This window comes from Magallana gigas, chromosome 1 (assembly GCF_963853765.1).
Source record: "Magallana gigas chromosome 1, xbMagGiga1.1, whole genome shotgun sequence".
Classification (NCBI taxonomy): Eukaryota; Metazoa; Mollusca; class Bivalvia; order Ostreida; family Ostreidae; genus Magallana; species Magallana gigas.
This window is the reverse complement of record NC_088853.1, coordinates 30,428,042-30,449,650: the sequence shown is the minus strand read 5'-3', so window position 1 is coordinate 30,449,650 and position 21,609 is coordinate 30,428,042. Positions and strand designations below refer to the sequence as shown.

At 30.6% G+C, this 21,609-nt stretch overlaps 2 protein-coding genes and 1 long non-coding RNA gene across 3 annotated transcripts in view; all 3 read left to right on the top strand.

Moving 5' to 3' along the window:
* The window catches only part of LOC105330583 (receptor-type tyrosine-protein phosphatase epsilon), a 150,631-nt gene that overhangs the window by 42,830 nt on the left and 86,192 nt on the right, over positions 1-21,609 (top strand). The window lies entirely within an intron of this gene.
* Positions 5,093-7,967, top strand: LOC117687582 (uncharacterized). The gene is made up of 3 exons (XR_010707588.1): positions 5,093-5,697; positions 6,138-6,368; positions 7,718-7,967. It is a non-coding gene; the product is annotated as an uncharacterized lncRNA (long non-coding RNA).
* On the top strand, positions 10,921-20,415 carry LOC136269964 (receptor-type tyrosine-protein phosphatase epsilon-like). Its single transcript, XM_066065918.1, has 11 exons — positions 10,921-10,999; positions 11,100-11,383; positions 12,272-12,359; positions 12,575-12,639; positions 12,722-12,758; positions 12,887-12,984; positions 13,089-13,217; positions 13,719-13,867; positions 18,957-19,092; positions 19,362-19,507; positions 20,189-20,415. The coding sequence occupies exons 1-11, from the start codon at positions 10,990-10,992 to the stop codon at positions 20,268-20,270; spliced, it is 1,224 nt and encodes a 407-aa protein (XP_065921990.1). The 5' UTR covers positions 10,921-10,989; the 3' UTR covers positions 20,271-20,415.

The following is a 21,609-nucleotide window of genomic DNA, read 5'->3' as shown; positions in this document are numbered from 1 at the left end:
CCTCTGTCTCAGATTTTGTTCTCGCATTGCTATTTGAATTGCGGATTCTAAGTCTTTCGGGTTTTCTCGCAAAATTCTCATTCTGAGGTAGTCGAATGCCAACCCGTCACAAAAGATATCTACTAACTGTTGTTGTACCAAATGTTCTTTTAGTCTGTCATTACTGTAGGCGTCTTCCGCGATTTGCAATAGTCTCTCGGCGAACAACTGAACACTTTCATTTGAATTTTGTCGAGTCTTACGCATTACTGCTAACGCGTGTTGGGGATCTGTTATTTCTGCAAATCTATTTTTAAGGGATTCCTTAAGATTGTCCCAAGATGGGATTTCTTCAGACGCATCTGTTTCATCTAAATACCTTTTAATATAATCCCCAACTGAACCCTTACTCGTTATGTATGCAAGCATGGGGATCTCATGACCTTGTTTCCGAGACATAACACTGTACTTTTCAACTTCTTTTATCCACTGCTTAAATTTGTGAGCATCTCCCTCAAAAGGAGTTATCACAGAAGATAGGGGCACTGAGAGTGCGGTTGTTATAGCTTTAACTTGACCTATGAAAAAATCTTTATCATCTTCCTTATCTGGGACTCGGTGTCGAGGTTCACGCGTTCCATATGGCCTAGCATCATGATATGTTTCAAAAGTATTTTGTTTAATCTGCTCTTTTTCTGAAGATTTTTGACCTGTTTCTTGCCCTTTGTTTTCTTTGCTCTGACCCAACCCCGCGAATTGTTTTTCTAATTGCTCCATTTGATTTCAAAGTTCTTTTTTATAAAACCCATCACCTGTCGCCATATTGGTTGCTTAGGCAAAGTTGTTTACTTCGAGATAGCTATAAGAGACATATAGAAATGGTTCTTACCTTATTCTGTTTTGACTTCGCTTAGTCCTGGTCACGGGCACCAAGAAAGTTCATGTAAGCCTTCTGTCGTACGGATCCTATTGAGGGTCAGCTCAAACTTAGTGATGACAAGTCCAGTATTTCTTTCTCAAGCGGTTTTATTAAGCGTGATCGTATAGTTACAATTTCATCAGCTAATAGCAGCCCAAATCAGGAGTCTAAGAATCTCTATAAGCGGAATATATCTAAATCTAAATCTCTCTTAATCTGTTCAACATCATTTTACATGGGTATATATAACATTTTACTTATGATGGACAGTTCTGACTAGTTCGGCCCATTTACGACGATCATGAGTGAACATTTAGTGTTCAAAATTAAGATTAATATTTTATCTCTAAATAAAGTAACAAAACCGTCAAAACTGCCAATCAAAGAGTCTGGATGCAGGATTTGAGTCTCCGAATCCTGGGTCTCGGAGTCCCCAACCTAGTATGAGGCATCACTTACTCATAATACGTTCATTCATACATAGCATAAAAGGTTACAAAGGTTAATATATATAATACACAATACATGACTCAATATAGAGTACCAGAGCTATCGTTGCAGACACAGAATCGCCAAATATGTCACTTGTTGTTAAACTCTCAATTTGGATATTATTATGCCCGTATTATGCACCTGGTTTCATAACATCATTTAGGAATACTACGCATTGCTACCAGAGTCACAGAGTTCATTCTGTTAATTATCATTAATACCATTCAGTGCGCAGTATTTAGGTACACATAAATATCATAGTGACCATTATGTAATACTAGCAATTCAAGGTCATAGCATGGCTATCTGTTTACATTCTCTCTTATTAAATGGGCAATATATTAGCTTTTATGTCAATATATATCTATATATAAAGTCTTCATCATAGATAAAAATCAGAAATACTTTATTATTATACGCATAAAAAAAAATAATCAAAATTTCTTCAAAATGTAAGAAAATTAGAGGAAATGCGGGCTAAGCAATATCAATTTTAGCATAAATATTTATTCCAATTTAGTATTATAAGCTGATACACATTCTGATATTCTGTCATTTTATTGAAGAATAGAATCTTGAAATCTTAAACAAATATATACAGAACTACAACGAGCTCCACTTATTTTTATTATCCTTTACGTTAAGGAAAAAGGTAGTGACCTTGACCTGAACTTTATGCAAAAACAAAAAGGTCAAATTTGATTAAACTGATAGAACCATTTGATAATATGATCCGTTTGACTGTGTCAAAATTTTATGAATTTCTTATTATAAGAAGTATGTTTGGTAACGAGAAGACTCCTTCCTTAATTGAAATTATCCCACTGGATTAAAGAAGATTGTTTTGTAAGATGCACATGATTTAACTTTCTGGACGTTGTTGAGTCTGTCAACATGAGAAACCCACGTGTATTGGGAGTATGTATGTTAAATACTATTTATTGGAAGTGTTTATGCATATATTTGAATTGCATCGTTTGATAGTTAATTTACTATTTGTATGTCAATGTTTACTTGTATGTTATTTATTCAATAACTAAATTTCTTTTTTCTTAAATAAAGACAGTTCATGCCTTTGTACCTGTGCATGTTGATTCAACAAGATCCAGCATACACTGATCACAATGCTGAAGAAAAGAGATCTGACTTTTTTATAGCTTCATTTTCATGTTTCAAGTAAAAAAAAAAGGTTTATTTCGTTTTAATGTATTTGTATTAATTCTAGGTATTTATTTGGTTCTAAAATAATAAAGGTAAAATATTGGGGAGACAAAGATATCATTTTTGGTGTCGTATTATTAATCAAAACATGTATTTCAGGAATGTCCATGAAAAATAACAAGATCCCTGCGTTTCTGTGTACTACTAAATTTTTGACCAAATCAAATGAGTATCTTTTTATCTTAATGAAGTCAAACACTGATAAATTGATAATTTAATCAAAATACAACGATACCAGAATCTCCTTTAAAGCATGTTAAAGAGTTTTGTTTAAGAATATTTAGACTATTTCACTAATATACAATTTTTAACAAGGATTATAGTTTAACAAATTACAGACAGGCAATAACTATATACATGTATATTTATGATATTTATTTCAAACTGTAAATAATAAAATCACCATTTCCTCTCTGGGAAAGTATGATGTTTAAGTTTAGTCAATGCCAGAGTATAGATTAAGTTTTAGAAGTATTTGAAAGTGATTATAATTTTCATGTCAATAGAGGTTTTCTTTGTCGTAAAACAATAATATTTTTTTCTATCTTTTAAATACAATTTGTGATTTGATAACGCTTATGTGATATTTAGTATGCGTAGTAAGATGATAAGGTGTTGGGTTTGTATGACAAAAAAAGCGGATCCATATAAAAAAAAAATATACAGTTTGTCACAAACAATGACATTGATTGCATGTGCACGCTTTAGATACCGCAATTTGAAGCAGCAGCTGCAGGAAAAAATATGTTCCAGCTGCCATCCAATTACATTGTATCTGGTATGTCCAGTGAAATATATATTGTAGATTCAGACCCATGTTGATAAGTTGTTCGTCATATTGATAACTATTCATTTTATATTAACATGTGTTTTTATGTTAAAAAGAAGGTCAAATCACCTGATATGTGTTCTATACAACAGGAAAAATGATTAAAATCCTCCTTGGATCATGCTACTTTCAAACATGGTGGGAAATTGCTGATTGTGTTTTAAATGCGTTATTTGAAATAGAGTTTAGAAATGTGGATATAATTAATCATTACTTATATGTGCAAATACATTAAATAGTAGGGTTGCATTCATTTTGGAGTCTTATTATTTTCTTAATGCTATTATCTTAATGCTTATATAGTTAACGTTTGCAACCGAACCTTTAATTTAATCTTGATCTGTCATTCTGTATCAATTAATCACTTTTTTTTGCTAGTATGATTCAAGTGTGATGGAAAATGATATGCACACTAACACAATGACTAAACAATACAAATACTGATTAAAATTCTAGACTTGATTTAAATACGCTAAAGAATAAAAAAAAATCCCATGAAATAAAAACGAAACAAAGAAACATGAAAAACTATCACTGAATTGGTAATACAAACCAAATAATTAATAGCTTTGAGTGTTACTAAATTGATATGTGTAACACTCAAGAAAAGATTTTATATGTACGTGATTAAAGGAAGTACAATGTATCTCATAATTACATAGTCCTTCCTGTTAATGTGTTTCTGCTAAAGTATATTTGTCGCCTATAGATTGATATAGATAATACATAATAGCAGGAAGTCATTTACTGTAAAAACAAATACATGTACGTAAATAAAAACTTAATATACATAATTATACTAAGCAACAAATAAGATACCATGTTTGAGGAGGCCCCGTCCCCTTACATATATATTTGTCAAAAATTATCAACATTGGCAATATTGAATGTTAAATATAGGGTTTCCATGATTCAATGGAAGCGCAAAATGTCTTCTGACAGGAACATTTTGCTAAAATGTTTCGAGTTTAGAATATTTTCACGACTGTGTGCATGTATCAACACATAAAATATAAGACAAAATTTACAGTGGAATTACACTAGTGAAATTAAAACACGTTTAAAGAATGAAATATTTAAGTTTTACTGGGATAAAAAAAACAGTACATTGATATCACTGATCTTAAAATTAAAGAAAGGGACCTTACCTCTATAATTATTTTTTATCTGCTAATGACTTCGAAATAGATTAAATACATTGCATGAACCGATCGTATGTAACAATACAATAAATTATGTTATGTAAAAGTACTGTTAATATATGTATTTGAGCTTGATGTACATGTATTCTGTAATTAATTTTTCTACCGAAAATATACTAGTCCACATTAATTTAAAAGAAAAGAAATATCCTTAAAGCTGCTGTTAAAATAGGGTTAACTGATAGAAACAAGTTGGGTAAAAATAATATACCATCGCAAATTATGAGAGATTCTTTTTATCACATGTTCTACCATGTATTTTGTTAATCTCAACTTTCTCCGTAAAAATTAAAATTGTGCATAGCACAAAAAAATTATATACAAGACGTCAAGATCTTTACGCAATGAAAAAAATTTCCTTGAAGTTTAACAAACACACATTCTATTTTCGAACATTTTTTTTTATGAATTTATGATATATAATTAAAACAACATGAAATGCCTAACATTTACAACTCAACACTTTTCAACTGGATTAATTATTTAATTTTTCAGTTTACGCCAATCAACTGCCTAAACGTACGTAATGTTCAATTATGACGTCACCTTGCGAAAGAACACACGGTGCAATATCAAAAATTTATCCCATGAGTGATATCCAGCGCATATTGAGATTAAAATGTGGTAAATATATATAAATCAATGCAAAAAAGGAAATAAATAAATAAATAAACGTTAGTAAATCTAAACATGAGCCATGCTCGTATTTTGACGGTTCTTTCCAAAAACAGCTAGTGCTAATTATTTTCATTTCAAACCAAAGGAAATTTAATACAAAGTTTTTAAATCTGACAAGTAAAAATAAAGAACAACCGTGGATTCAAACAGGATCCTTGTACTAAAAACTTCCTCGTTTGTTTTTATTTTTAAAACATGAATTTTGAAGCAAGAGTATTTTCATACAAATGTTTAGTGGTATGTTTCATTACATAAAATTTGTTTTAAAAGATACATAGGTGATCAATTCGCTATGTTATTTCTGTATTTGCACACTACACATCACTTTATTTTCATCACCGGATTTGTTTGTCTGCTAACAGTTTCCAGATCTTATGGTAAGCCAATCTTTATCTACCATTTTGTTTTTAAAAGACCAATGTATAAAAGTTTATGGATTCTAATTATTATCAAAACAAAAGTTTGCCAATTAGGAGATCGTTGATGTACAAATTAGTCAGGTTTAAAATAATAATGTAATATATCTCCCATTAGTTTTTTTCTGTAATTATAGCAATGTGCATTTGATAACTGAATCGGTGTATTTGTAGAGTGTTAAGATTACCATTTATACACCCCACAAATAATTACTTTCATGACTTGTGTCAAATTTGATGTCAAGGAAAAGATTTATATTAAGGAATCTAGGAGATCTTTATGAACATTCTTTGTAAACCACTTGATATGTCTGTACATACGGCAAGAGGGAACACAATGGTTGACAAAATACAATAAACCAAACGTGTCAGGTATATATATATATATTATTCTTTTGCAGATAACATAGCGCTTAATAAACAGGCGTATCAACAGAATCAATTTCTCGCAGGAAACGACAAATATGATGCCAGTAATGCGGTAGATGGACTGAAATCAGATCTGACAAGTAATGGAGGTCAATGCACAATTTCAGCAGCGAAGCAGACCGCCACCTTGTGGGTGAATCTGACTGCGATTCACAGCATCCATCATATAACGATCTACTTTATGACAAACGATCTTAAATGGGGTAAATATTCCTTTCTTCCAGTATCAAGCATAATTGTTTTTATAGTATTTCATCAACATCATAAAAAATACAGTTTAAAAACATATTTTCAATATCAGTTTTAAATGATGGAAAGTAAGACTGTCAAAAGCAATCATAAAAATTAATCTCATAAAAACAAGTCATTTCAAAAGAAAAGTTATACTAACTTAACATTATTTACGAATAAGAGACGGTTTGCTGTGTTATAGAAAACAAATCGGAAAAATCTTGGTTTTATCTTTCGATAGTTTTGAAAATTCTACCCCATCTAGAGTTACAAATAAATATACAATATACAGCTACATGTAGCTCCAAACTAACCTTATTGACAAAGCCAGTTCTCCAATACATTTTTGGAAGTATGTCTTTGTAATATAAGACACTGTCTTTAAAAAAAAAGCTGCATGGACCATGTGCAGTATAGCAATTGGGCATATTTTTTTTTTATCTTTTAATTATAGTGATATAAATAGTAATGATTGATAAACGGCCCCCGATATTTTTTTTCTATAAATGAATGCATCATTTCTTGATGTAAAAAAAAAACACTCCTGCCAAATCTAACAGGTGGTAAAATTAAAATATGGACTGTCAGATAAATGAAATACATGTATTTAAAGGAAGCTACAATTCTCGAATGCCTAATTGAAAAGGAACAACTATCATTGAGTTCAGATAATCATAAATAATTATACATGGTGTCTAAGGATATCTAATACTATTAAAAATTCGTAACAAATTAAAAATCAGTGTGTCTAAATAAAACAATGAAAAATAAAAATGAAACCATTTTCTACAAAACAGTGCGAGGAAGAAATATTTTTTTTTTTATCTTGATATAATATTTTTTGATAATTTGTTTTTGTTTGAAATTGTACGAGTTAACATAATGCCAAAAATACCCTACGGAAAAAAATTTGCTTAAAATTTGATAAAACGGGGTCTATACAGCTGCTGTTGTTTCTCATTAACTTGGCAAACAGCCTTAAGAGAAACGGGCTTTAATTCACACACTCTCATTTAATTTGTCTAAAATGTATAAACATTTGTGAGATTTGTTAAGGGAAACTTGACAACAAAAACATTAACGGAAAAGCATTGATTTTAATTTTACAATTAAAATAATCAAACGTTATTCAGAAAGAAAATGGTACCACATGTAATGAACACATGGCGTAAAAATCCGAAATGGCAAATATTTTGCAGTCGTTTGTGTTACATAAAATCACTTTCAAAAAATGTATTCATAAGTCTACACTGTGTAGATTTCAATTTTATTTTAAATGTCATTCGCATATTTTTCTTAATATTTCTAAATCATTACATAGGTTCTTCCAATGCCTTAACACCGCTGTTCCTTGGATTCTCTGTGTATGTCTCCAATACAACAGACAGATTAGAAGGGATGCTGTGTTTCAAAGACACCAACTTTACACTAGACACAATACCTGCTGTGTTCACCACCGTCTGTCCTGTACATGGACAGTATGTCATATACTATAACGAGAGACTATCAGAGCTTACCTATCCCGAAGAATACTCTCCATATGCTGAAAATAATTTATGTGAGGTTGAAGTATATGGTGAGTCTTTTATTGATTAATTTTCATAATTGTATTTGTATCCTTAATATTCTGTCATTATAAGTGCATAAATTATCGGGCATATACTTAACTTTTCACTAACTTTCAAAACATTTACGATTCCAAAGCTACCGGCAAACGAATAGCTTTATCTTTCTGTATTATACTAAAAATTTACAAAAAGCATTATATGTTAAATTTCTACATTAAAAGAATGTTTTTGTGAATATTTTAAGACTAAATAAAATGAGCACAATTGGGATTGATTACGATACAGTTTCGTAGTTTAATGATATTTGTCTTTGTATTATTATTTTAACTTCGTCGTCCTTATTTATTCATGTAATCTTTGAAAATTGGGATTTAAATAGTTTTAGAAAAGTGTGTAAAGAATGAATTAACTGCGGATAATAGCTTAAGTAGAATATGTATACAAGACTGGGGTCAGAGCGTGCTAAAAAGCAAACTTAATAAATATTTAAAGAGGATAGCTGACATTGCCCGACTATCTCCAATCAGCACTTCAATTTTGTGGAAACGGAAATAAATTAAAATGGTAAATGTTTCAAAAAAGAATGTACAGTCAGTTCAAACATATCTTTTACAACACACAGCATAGCATAGCATTGAAATTTCATAGCATACAACATTATTTTAACTCGGTTTAAAATGCTTTTATTAAGAAAATTAATGTTTATATTGCAGATTAGTGGTACATTTAAACTTTCGCTAATCATTTTACTTTGAAATGTTTGAAACTCTTCTGGGAATAGAGGCGTTTTGTTCAAAATTCAAAGTGTACCATAAAATAACATAGCATACTACATCATTAGGCACTTCGTTTCAAATTCGCATAGCATAGCATTGAAATCTCATATCACTGCATTGAAATCTTGTAGCATATCATGTAAATCGCATGTCATAGCATACCGTAAAATCGTGTACGATTTGCATGAAATCGTGGTATCTGCTCTTTAGTCTCTATACAATGGTATGGTATTATTACTGACCTATTCATGTTGACTTTTTTCAGGCTGTGTAGTTGGTGAACATTATGGAGTTAACTGTAGCATTCCCTGTCCAGATGTAAACTGTCAGTACTGCCACATAGAGACGGGCACCTGCCAGGGCTGTAAATCTGGATACCAAGGTCACAGATGTGAAATGGGTACATTTGTATTTAACTACAATTATTATTAATATACATTTCCTCCCTTCTTCCCTTCTTTCTTTAATTTAAAAGTATTATCAGAACAAGACCATTTCATAATATATTCATAAGAAAATGCAAAACTGGAAATATACTGAGGCTCTTTTGAATCCTTTCGACACATGATTTTAGCCAACCCCGAACCTGGAAATTCGTCAGCTCCATTCATATATGAGTTTGAATGCTAGAAGTTAATAATCACTAGCCCGTTATGAATCGCATCAAGCCTTGGTCTAGAGTTTGCATAGTTCTTTCCTACCCATGACTGTATTAACTTAATTTTGATAAGAACATACTACACACATATATAGTAGTTTGATTTTATTAAATGATCAAACTAAAAAAAATAAGATACAGTTTAAAAATATCATTTCCATTAGTCTTAGTTGAGGTATTTAAAAAGATAAGGCTGAATATTTTTTAAATATGAAACATAATAGAAACAAAATGACTTCTTCATTGAACAAAAGGTACATCTCACATTTCATCGCAAATATTAAAGATGACACCTCCATTTATGCATTTTATCAGTGATTCATTATCTCTAGAATGTCCATACGGGTTCTTCGGACAGGGATGTGCTGATAAATGTGACGAGAAATGCAATGGCTGTAACACTGTAAATGGTCTGTGTGATTATGGATGTAAATCAGGCTGGACAGGGGATAACTGTACTGACGGTAGTAAAGTTGTCTTTTGAGAACTTCAATGCGTTTTCATATCTCTTTTTTTTGGGGGGGGGGGGGTCGAACGTATATTAATCCCTTTTTTAAAACAGCAAGAAACAAATTGCTTTTTTATTTGTTTGATTTTTTTTCCCTTTATCAAGTAGTGTAAGGATAAATATTTTAAATGTTTATGCCAGCTGTATTTAATAATTACCTAAATTCTTTTTGTCTGTCCTTTATGAACAGCCCTCGAATCAGACAATGGTTTTAAACAAAGTAGAATTGGCGGTTAAATTAAACTAAATCTATTGGTTAAGGATAAACCAAGTTTGGATATTAAGATAACAATATGTTTAAATCCCCTCTACATTGCTCTTAGGATAATACATTCTTTTTTGATAGCATGTGACAAAGGGTTGTATGGTGTTGACTGCAAAGAAATATGTGGATACTGTCGTGAAATTAACCACTGTTTTCACATTGATGGAAAATGTCTAACTGGATGTAATGGAAGTTATCAGGGGGCACTGTGCAAAACACGCAAGGGTACGGTTTTGGACAAAAATACTGCTTCATGTTGTTGTTGTTGATATCCTGTTATTTTAGTCAAACAGAAATGGTTAACAAAAAAAAGTTTCTTTAATTTTGATCCACACTTTCGAAAAAAGAAATTATGCAGAATAATATGACGTCACGGTTAGGTATTTACATTTGATTCACTCAAACATAGAAACTGACTCATGTTGATGCAACTCTTTGAAAGTGATTTTTATTTCCTTTCATTTGGAAATTATTTTTTTTAACCTGATATCTTTAAGGAAACGATATTAAGTCGAGTTTCTGCTCTGATTTTCAGCGTATAACGAAACTTCCTTCATATCACCTAACATTCCACTGGTTGGAGTAAGCATTGCAGCTGCTGTTGTTATATTTGTGGTTATTGTTGGAACATGTATTTACAAAAGGTGGCGTGAACTCATATTTTTATAAAAAGGTGTTTCTGTGAAACTTTGTTTTTTTATACCCTCTGCGTTCTGTATAGTTGATTAATATACCTTTTTATCAGGTGCAGAATAAGAAAAGGACAACTGGAACAAAGGAAAGTCAGCATTTGTGAAACTCTTGACGTAACAGATTTTATGAACTACTGTTAGTGTTCGATTAATTAATTTAGTTTCTAAATATATTTCTTAACTGATGGATTAAACTATTCGAGCATAAATAATGATTTGAATTTAATATTTTGTAGCTGCATATAACACAGAACAAGTTGATTTATGCATTTATCAGAATGTAGAAGAAAACAAAACTAACGGGGTTAAAGTTTGTACTAACACTTCAACTCAAGATGTCAGAAAATCAAAATTTGATATCGACAACATGGATATTGATGGAAACATTCGAAAGAAAATTATGTATGGGGATATGTGCTGGAAAGCCAAAACAAATAGGGGTGTTAATATAAACAACTTCGAAAAGATAATTGGTGAAAACTCGGAAAATGAAGACGATGGTTTTAAAAAGGAATATAAGGTATGTTTTTTTACGGAAAAGTTAATAACTGTTGATAATTTTTTTTTCATAATGGGTTAAGAATTTACTCATTTTCAGTTGCTGTTCGATGTATTCACCAAATAAGCTAATACTGTGCAACGGCAAAAATTCCCTACTTATGGAGGCTACTTAGCTGATAAACCAGACCAATTTACTATAAACAAATTAAATGCATGACACTTTATTATCTTCACGTAAATCAGAAAAATATAGTCTTGAAAAGTTTTGTTTGTATCGTACATGTATCATTTTTAACAAGAAAAAAAACTGTTAACGTGACAGCAAACCGGGTTTTCTTTTGTGTGAACAGTATCCATAATTTCTTTATCAACCCAGAATCGATGAACAATGCCTATCCGGAGAGATATGGTACTCTATATTCAATATGAATATTGACAAAAATAACTGGCATTTTTTAAATTAATTACCAGAAATCAAAATTCTAGCAAAATGCACACCTCTGATATATGTACAATTAATCTGCAAAACAGCAACTTCCTATCTTGAAAACTGAAGGAGGAGTTATCCGTACAATAGGGGTACCCTATATGCAGCATTTTGATCATTTTTTCGTTCCTGTATGCATAATATTCACATGACTTTATTTTAGCTTATAAATATATTTGCTAGTTAACTTCAAATGGATAAGAATAAGTTGCAGAAAATAATGCTTTATTAGTTTCATTAAAGGTTATATTTCTGCTTAATTGGTACATATATGCAATAAAAATGTCTACATCATCTAAATGGATCTTTTGAATATCTAAATTAGTGAACAAACAGTTAACTTGCAACTTTAATAGTGATAATAATATTTTTAAACCAAAAAAAAGAAAAAAAAACTATTAAATGAATTTTGCTTCACAGTCATTGCCGTACGGAGAAAGATATCAATGTAAGACGGGAATACTTCCTGAAAATGTCCAAAAGAACAGATTCAAAACAACCTACACATGTATGTATCTAATAAGGTCATATTAAAATTTCAAATTTCAAGAAATGACACGGAATGTTTTCATAGTGATCATTAATATGATATATTTTTAAGAACATATCCTTTTTTGTTACGGAGCCGTAATACATTACGATATTATTGTATATGAAATCGGTGTGCTTCCAATTTACAATGCTAATGATTGTTTTTTTTTCATAAACAAATGCTAAATGAAGATGACCACTCGAGAGTAATTTTAACTAACAGACAACAAGACTATATCAACGCTAATTACATTGACGTAAGTATTACATAATTCAAAACAAATGCTTAAGTGGCTGATACATCGAGAAACTACACGTTGTTTTTTGTATATTTCTAAGGGAACGGAAAACCCGGATGTCTACATTGCAGCACAAGGTATAACAATAATAGTTCTTACACGAAAATCAACGAAACTAAGTAGCATTTGTCGAATTCTATGATATCACACATTATTCGTTATTTGATTAAGCAATGAATTTCGCATATTTAATGTTTGCGGACAGGACCTAAGAAAAACACGCTGGAAGACTTTTGGTTCATGATATGGCAAGAAAACATAGAGCAGATAGTTATGTTAACTAACCTTAAGGAAAAAGCAAGGGTGACTAATGTCTTTTTTTCATCAATGAATTTGAATCAAATAAAATATGTGTAATAATAAATCCTGCTAGTAAATATAATAATAAAAGCATTGTATAATTTTAGACAAAATGTGTCCAGTATTGGCCAGACCTAGAAATGGAGATGAGTTGTGACTTTCTCGGACTATATACCACTGAGGAATGTCTTTACGAAAATTATGTTATTCGAAAACTAAAAGTATCACACGCAAGGGTATAGCGTAATTTATTTTGAAAATCAGAATCTTAAAAGTACAACTACTAGAAAATATTTAAACAATGATAGGACAAACTTTACGAATAAACCATGCCTTTGTATATCTGGCATTTGTAATATTATCTTATTTATTTTTCTTTTAACTTTTCGACGACTTTTCAAATAAAATATTGATGCATAATTAGAAAAAAACAAAATGATAGAACAAGCTAATGGAACCAAAAAAAAAATAGAAATCCCTTTTTCGACATTTATAAAAGTCATTCTTTTTTTCCTTTTTTACTTAAAAAATGAAAAGGTAGGACTATGTAAATGTAAAAAAAAATATTTTCTAAAATGTTCAGAATTTATAACATAAAAAAAACTAACATAATAATTCGTTGCAACAATCTGTTACATGTTTGCATCAAGACAACTGTCAAAAGAAATTTTTCATTATTTAATGAGTGTTTTAACACGCATTTAACATTTATCAGAAATATAACTTGCTTATTTCAGCAAAATGAAAGTAGAATGATCACCCAGTATCACTACACCGCCTGGCCGGATCACGGTACACCCGATCCGCTTTGTCTTTTATCATTCCACGGCCATCTTAAAAGAACAAAACCGTCAAGGAATTTAGGCCCAATTCTAGTTCATTGCAGGTATTTCCCTTCTACGTCACTTTCTGTATTACTGATTTGCTTTTGTTTTGTCCATTATTAAAAAAAAAGAGGGGGTTGGGGTGGGGGGGGGGTAAGATAGCACAAATGTCAATTCGATTAAGTCGTAAAAAATCAATTTTTAACTTATTATTTTCTCAATTGAATCCATTTAAATATATTATAATACAAATTTGCAAAAGTGCAATATTTATAACTATATTCAGTTTTAAATATATTAAACAAATGATACGAAAAAAATATATCGTAACATTTTGGTGGTATCAAACCCATAACATAAAAACCCTATTCATATAAGGTTTGTTTATGTCATGTGCTCTAACCACAGAGCCATTTCAGACACAAGAAAGTAGGATGTTTAAATATTATGTTTGACTTTGGCCACGATTTTATGGACTTGTTTTATTTTTTCAAAACGTTCAATTGTTGGAATATAAAATGATATTTTTAATGTATAGTGGGTCATCTTTCCACGTTTTTGTTGATTAAAATCGGTTTGTTTTTCATTAGACTTATTTAGACTATGAGAAAAGTATTGAGCACAGACCCGCTATTTAAAAGAAAATGCCTTAAAGTTCTAAGAAATGACACTATTTGCAGGTATTGATACGTACATGTATACATACGACTGTTTGAGTCAACATATTCCCAGTATTGAATATATTTATAGGTTACAAATCAATTATAAATAATTATATAATTAATTATAGTTAATATTAGTTTTAAATGATTTTTAAAAACAAATATGAGATTTAGTGATATTTTCATTTTTCAGTAGCTTGCGCGGCCGTGCATGGGCATTTTAAACGCCTTATCCACCCATCTTCCTTGAGTTAATTTCATCAATAAAATGAGTATGATTGAAATTTTTAAAGTCACTTAGACACGACTATCATATATCCTTTCTCGCGATTGATTGAAGTGACAACTTAAACAACTAACACACAAGTTACAAATGGTAAAAAAAAAAAGATAGAAAACTAAGGTAGTAAGTGCAGCCATAAACACGTAGAATACATATTATGTCTACTGTATGTATTGCCGGTGTATTCGAATTCAGTGATATAGGCATTAAAATATAGCTGTCTAGTAACTTTGTATTATTCTTTTTTTTGTGGGTTTTTAAATTAAGGACATGTAGTGATTAATAAGGCCAAACACCTGACTATGACAATGTAACGGATTTTACCTAGTCTTTAAAACCGGCAATAATAAAATTTCTGAAAATCCCGGTATTTAAAAATATTAATAGTTTCAATATCAAATGTTTGAAACCAGAATGTAAGGACGGAAACCAAATGACTATATATTATTTCACATGGCATAACGTCGAGGGTTATACAATCATCACGGAAAGTGTTTTACAATTGTTTAAATCTGGATATTAGGAAGTAATTATACAAAATAATTTCAAAATAACTAGACATATAGGGAACACGAAACGTTTATTTCCTTAACTCAGTGGAAAAGGACTAACAAACTAACAAAAGGCCCATGGGCCTCATCGATCACCTGATTAACTAGAGTGTGGCTTTTGCAATGTATATTCAGGCATATTATAATTCCAGGTCTAATGAAACATTTTCAATATTTCGGTATTGTGTAATCAAATAAACTTTCTAAAAAAATATTTCAAAAATTGTAGCATTTTATACAGTGACATATTTTGACAAACCTAAAGTAAAAATGTTTAAAATCGGTCGAGATTACTCCACCCTTCCCGGGGATATTAAAGAAACAAAGGGACAATTTAGCGTCTTATTTTGACTTTTATATAGAAAACTGTAATATTAAAAAAGCTGTTTTAAATTACACAAGAAACACATATCGGTGCATTATCAGGTGATAGCAATACACATCTTGCGCATACTTCTTAACAGAGAATGAGATAAAACAACGCTATCCTGCACTTTTTAGAAAACAATAAAAAATATCAAGTGAAAGCTAAACCTCTCAGTTTTATCAACACTGCTGCTAGAACCATACAATCACCGTGATTATATTGTTAATCATCAGGTCTCAAAAAGCCTAACTAACTTTTTTAACAGTTTTCAGGGAAAACGATATGTTTCATCAAATGAACACAAAACACAGAATTCTAACAGTACTCTTCATATTAAGCATTGTCAAAATATTAAAATCGTGTTAAGTATGAGGTTCAATGTTTACAGTTTAGTGTTGTTATAGTCCGTTTTCTATATCGTAAACAAGAGGCCCACGGGCCACGTCGCTCACCTAAGAAATAAGTATGATAAAATCACCTTAATGTAGTCATACAAATGTACTACAATATATCTGAACAATGTGGTAAAATACATATAGATTATTACATGACAAAGGAGAAGATTTTTACGTAATAAATGCATTCCCACTTTACAATTATTATAGCCCCACCCTAGCTTCAGATCCCCTGACCCTGTGGCTATGACTTTCACAATTAAGGCAGAGACCTAAATGCTTGTTACAATTATGCCAAGTTTGACTGCTTGATGTTCAGAAGTAAAAAAATGAAGATTTCTTAAATACTGCATTATTTTAGATTGATTTAGCCCACTTCTAAAGCCAAAGGGGGTCAGGAGCCATAAATTTCACAATGTTCATTCTCTTCACCTGTAGAAGTGCTATGCAAAATGTAATTGAAATTGGTTTAATGGTTTGAAGGGAAAAGCTAAAAATGTTCAAAAGTTAAAGAACGAGGAACGACGTACAATGAATGACGACGAAAACCCCCCAGATAGCAATAAGTCACCTAAGTGACTAAGTGCTCTGAAACTTGTAAATAAACGAGGACACTTCAACATGACATTACGTCATGTATGCTGGTGCCTCAAGTCAATAGCGGCATAAACGTTTGTCAGCTTACCAAAGATTATCAAATGGAGCTTTTAGGATTTAATTTCAAGAAATTATTTTTTTTATTGATAACACTGTAGGAAAATTTTTACGAATTGATCGATGTAAAAATATACAAAGAAACTAGACTCTTGTTGCTATAACAACAAAAAGGTCTTCCGTTCTTCATGTATTAATCTGTACAAAACATCCATTTATCTTGTAAACAGAAAATGAATATAATATAGACTGTACAGGAATTTCCAAAAAATAAACAAAACAAAAAGACAAAGTGTCAATTTTTGAGTACTTTTGTGACGACCGGAAGTTAGGCCGGATCATACAGAACATAGTAAACATATCTTCATACATTGTTTTGTCTTTCCTCAAAGTTTGGATGTCCAAGTTTTTGTCAATTTGTTGTTAATATCTTGTTGAAAAATGGTTTTTGTCTCGGGACCGGAAACGAACAAATGGAAGTGATGAAAGAAATTGAAAGTACATATTTTAGTACATTTACCTACGATACGTTACTGTTCATCACATTGAGTAAAATGTTATAAAAAATCTAAACTTAAAAATAAAAATTTCTGTTGCTTGAACGCTTCGTAGTGAGAACCAGAAGTGACGTACGACTAAATGAAACCGCTTAAACACATTTTCAATCAAATGTCCATTATCCATACAAGTTTTGTGTTTTCATTGCTCATAGTTTCTGAGCTCTTGTTGGTACTTTGTTTTTAAAAAAGAAGGCTACCTGAGATACTTGAGAGTTCTCACCGGAAGATTTTTGTTTTTTGTTTTTTTTTTTACCATCTGTAGATGACTTTTGTATTTTTATAGCTTAAATGTTATTCCATTCTAAATAACTAAGATATTTTTAAAAAATCAAAATTGGGTGTACTTCCTGTGTCGACCGGAAGTTACGCCGAATAAAAAAATAGCGTTAACACATGTACAAACATAAATCTATCATTCTACAAAGTTTGGTTGTTTAAGTCGTCACCGTTTTAGAGATCTCGTCGAAATAAGGTTTTTAGTCTCGGGACAGGAAACGGACAAACGGAAGTGCTCAGTGAAAATTCAATTTATTATTTCTTGTTTACTTTCCTATCTCACATTATTATTTATCAAAGTAACTGAAACTATTGATTGAAAACAGTTAAACGGATAAACAGCTTGATTTGTTTGAACTCTTCCGGTGTGGACCGGAAGTGACGGTCGACAAAATGAAACTGGTTAAACACATCTTCAATCAAATGTCTGTCATTCGTGAAAGTTTCGTTTTTTGGTCACTTTTAGTTTCTGAGATCTCGTGGGTACAACATGTGATTTAAAAAAGCTACCTGAGATAATTGAGATATCTCACCTGAAGTAGAATTTTGTTGTTGATATAAAATCGCATAGATAACCTATGTATAGATTTATACTTAAATATTTATTATATGGAAAAGGAATTTAATGCCTTAAAATAATTATTTTTGAAGTGCTTCCAGTGACAACCGGAAGTTACGCCGAACAAAACAAAATAATTTAAACACATCTACAGCTATAGGTCTATCATCCCATTAAGTTTGGATGTCCAAGTGCTTGCCGATTTTGAGATCTCGAGGGAACAAGGTTTTTTGACGCGGGATAGGAAACGTACGACTGGAAATGAATTTCAAAAAAATGAGAAAAAACGCCTTGAGATATTATCATTCTCTATCATCCCTGAAAATTTCACGGAAATCGACCAAGCCATCTCTGAGAAATTTTACCGATAAAAAAGGCGGAAAAAAGAAAAGGAAGAAAAAACATTACAATCACTATAAGGTCTTCCGTTTAAAACGGAAGACTTTAAAAAGGGGCGAGTTTGACCTTGTTCAGAACAATGGTAAATCTTGATAATCATAAGTATAATTCGACAATAGAAAACACATTGGTTTAAAATTATTCTTTTGTTACTTTTATGACTACTAAGCTTGCATTATTTTCACTTATCATTATTGAGCTTGCATTTAACAAAGAAGTAGCCATTGGTGATGAAAATGTATAATTAAGCATAATGTCTTCTAAGTTTTGCAAATTTCAATACAGATATGAACATATAAAAAATATTTGTAATTTTCTTTTTTTTTACGACTCATGCTGATAAAATGTGTGTAATGTAAATAGCATGAACAGATAATTAGATGTTTACATTTTAATAGAAGATCTTAAATCTAGTAATGTTATTATTATAATTTTTTCTTTCCAGTGCTGGAATTGGAAGAACAGGAACCTTCATAGCAATCGATGCCCTGTACGAAGAAGGTCAAAAGACAGGCATAGTTTACATTGCAGATTACGTGACAAAAATGAGGGAAAAAAGAATGAATATGGTCCAAACCTATGTAAATATATGCAAGATATTTTAATATTACATTTCACTCAGTCATTTACGCATTTAAGAGAATCTTTCTAGAGTAACAACATTGAAACACCTAATGTACTTTCTGATATAAGAAATCTGTGAAAGCTACACATATTAATTTTGTTTCTTGTTGGTCTTCATTCGATAAATGCGTAAACAAATACCTTACGCTTTCTAGTAATGAAAGAATATATGACGTAATTTGCACAAATTATATAATGTAATACAAAAAACATTATTTGCTTCCAGGAACAATACAAGACAATATATCTGACCCTATATGAAATGTTTAAAGAACCAAATACCTGTCATAATACAGGAAATAGCATTCAAAATCTCCAGACCATTAAGAATACAATTAGGTCGATGTATTGTGAGTTAGAAGGAGGTTCAAGGTCAGTATTGTATTTACATGTATCATTTGCACACTTGAATCATTGCATTCTTTAAATCCATCCTTCATTAGTGTAATTTATCATTTTCTTACTTTTATATTTAGCATGTTTGATCAATTTGCCTTTTTTAATAGATAAAAACACATTTTGACATTAGGTTGTAATTTTATTTTTTAAATTAAAGCACAGATTCGTTATAAATTGGATATTGTTCAAATTGAGTTGGAACTTTTCCGGAACTAATACAGAACGCATTGGTTTGATACAGACTATCCCGAATATCTAGAATATCTAGAATATAAAACACGTTCAGAATAACCGAACTGATTGTCCCTCTCACCAAACAAATGACAGAATAAAAATATCTATTAAAATTTAAAAAAAACAACATAAATATCAAATCCGTTGACAGAGACTTTTTTTCTGTATGGTCATCCCTGTTTTAAGAGGAAAACTGTTTATTATATAATAATTTGATAATAATATTACAAAATTAGTTTTTGTACCTAAATATACATTATATTCAAGTGTCATTCAAATTACAAATCATTGCGCATAATATTATTAGTACATACAAAACCCACTTACATAACATTTTACAGTTCCGGATGAAAAAAAAAACAGTTACAAAATGTACATGCATTGTATATCAATACGCTTATTCTATATGTCATGTTTTAGAGATGCTTCATCCCGTTTGGCTTCACTACACAAAGAAAACGGTTACAAAATGATGTCAGAAGAAGGAGTTACACAATCGTAGATTTGCCCTCAAAATCAGAAAATGTTAATAGATTTCTAGTTTGTGAAATTAGTTTTTATGACTTTTATTTCTTATCTGTACATGTTTTAATATTCGATATATATGTTTCTTATTGTTATGAATCTCTATAAAAAGTATAATATATGCTGAGTTTATATTTGCCTCAATTATTAAACGTTTAAAACATCAGGTAAACTTATAAGCCTTTCTGTGTTTAAGAGTAGTTAATGAAATATAAACTGTATACGGTATTATTTCATTGCACCATCTGACGGTAATTGATGTAAGGAATGCTGAATGCTAATCAGATAAAAAAAAAAACAAGCACAGTTTTGAAAAAGCCAAATGCCATAATAGGGGATTGATTTTTGACAAAAGAATATGTATGCTATGTTTTGATTGAAAATGGAAACTTTATAAAATCTAAGACGCCGAGTAAAAAAATATGTTTAGGAACCTTTTGACAAAAAGACATGGTTTAATAAGAAAATGAAATTGAACATTACGTTAAAACCAAACATTTACTTGAAATGAACTGCATAAATCCAATGCAATAAATATTGTATCTGTATTGTTACAACATAGAGTTGTTCCCCTTTTCCTATCAGACATTTTAATTCCGGATTGAATTGGTTATAACTTTGTGTTTTTGTAACATTTTAAAAACTTTTGAATAGTATTTTATTTAGTCAAGTTTTACAGCAACTATTATAGTCATCGTCATGATAGACTTAACACCAATGGAAAATAAATACTGATCAAGTCAGCAGTTTTAAAAAATTATGCGTAAACGATCTATTTGTCAGGTATTTAAATGTGTGTATATTTTTCTTTTTAAGTTTCTAAATATATATTATGTATAGTAACATGAAGGAATAAAAGCTGTGTTCATACTACAAAGCTTTACATTATCATACATATAGAGAATACATTGCATTAAAAATAACCCTATAGGAAAGTTTGAAGGAAATTCTGCACAAAACGGATGTACAATGTATAAGATAACTGTTAGCCTGTGTAGTGTTTTTTTCCGACGCATGATGAATTCATGCTATACAATTTTTTACTTACATGTAATACTGAAAAGGCTGAAACGTGCATTGAATACCAGTCTTGTTTGATATAATTACAAGTTACAATTCATTTGACTGAAACGGTCACGCATTAGTTCATCACATCCTCTTTTTTATCTGGTAATGATAATTTGAAATGCAAGACGTATGTGCAGGTTATACTAGTATTTAAATTGATAGAACCTTGTAAACGTTAATAGAGACCATGTTGAAAATGTTTCAAAAATAAAACATAGCTAATTTTATAATGTAGAACATTAATACAT

What these genes read in the sequence shown, in the direction of transcription:
- LOC136269964 (XM_066065918.1), top strand. An exon ending in ACCTTAAGGAAAAAGCAAGG is followed by an intron (nt 12,985 to 13,088) that starts GTGACTAATGTC and finishes GTATAATTTTAG; the next exon opens with ACAAAATGTGTCCAGTATTG. An exon ending in TAAAAGTATCACACGCAAGG is followed by an intron (nt 13,218 to 13,718) that starts GTATAGCGTAAT and finishes TGCTTATTTCAG; the next exon opens with CAAAATGAAAGTAGAATGAT.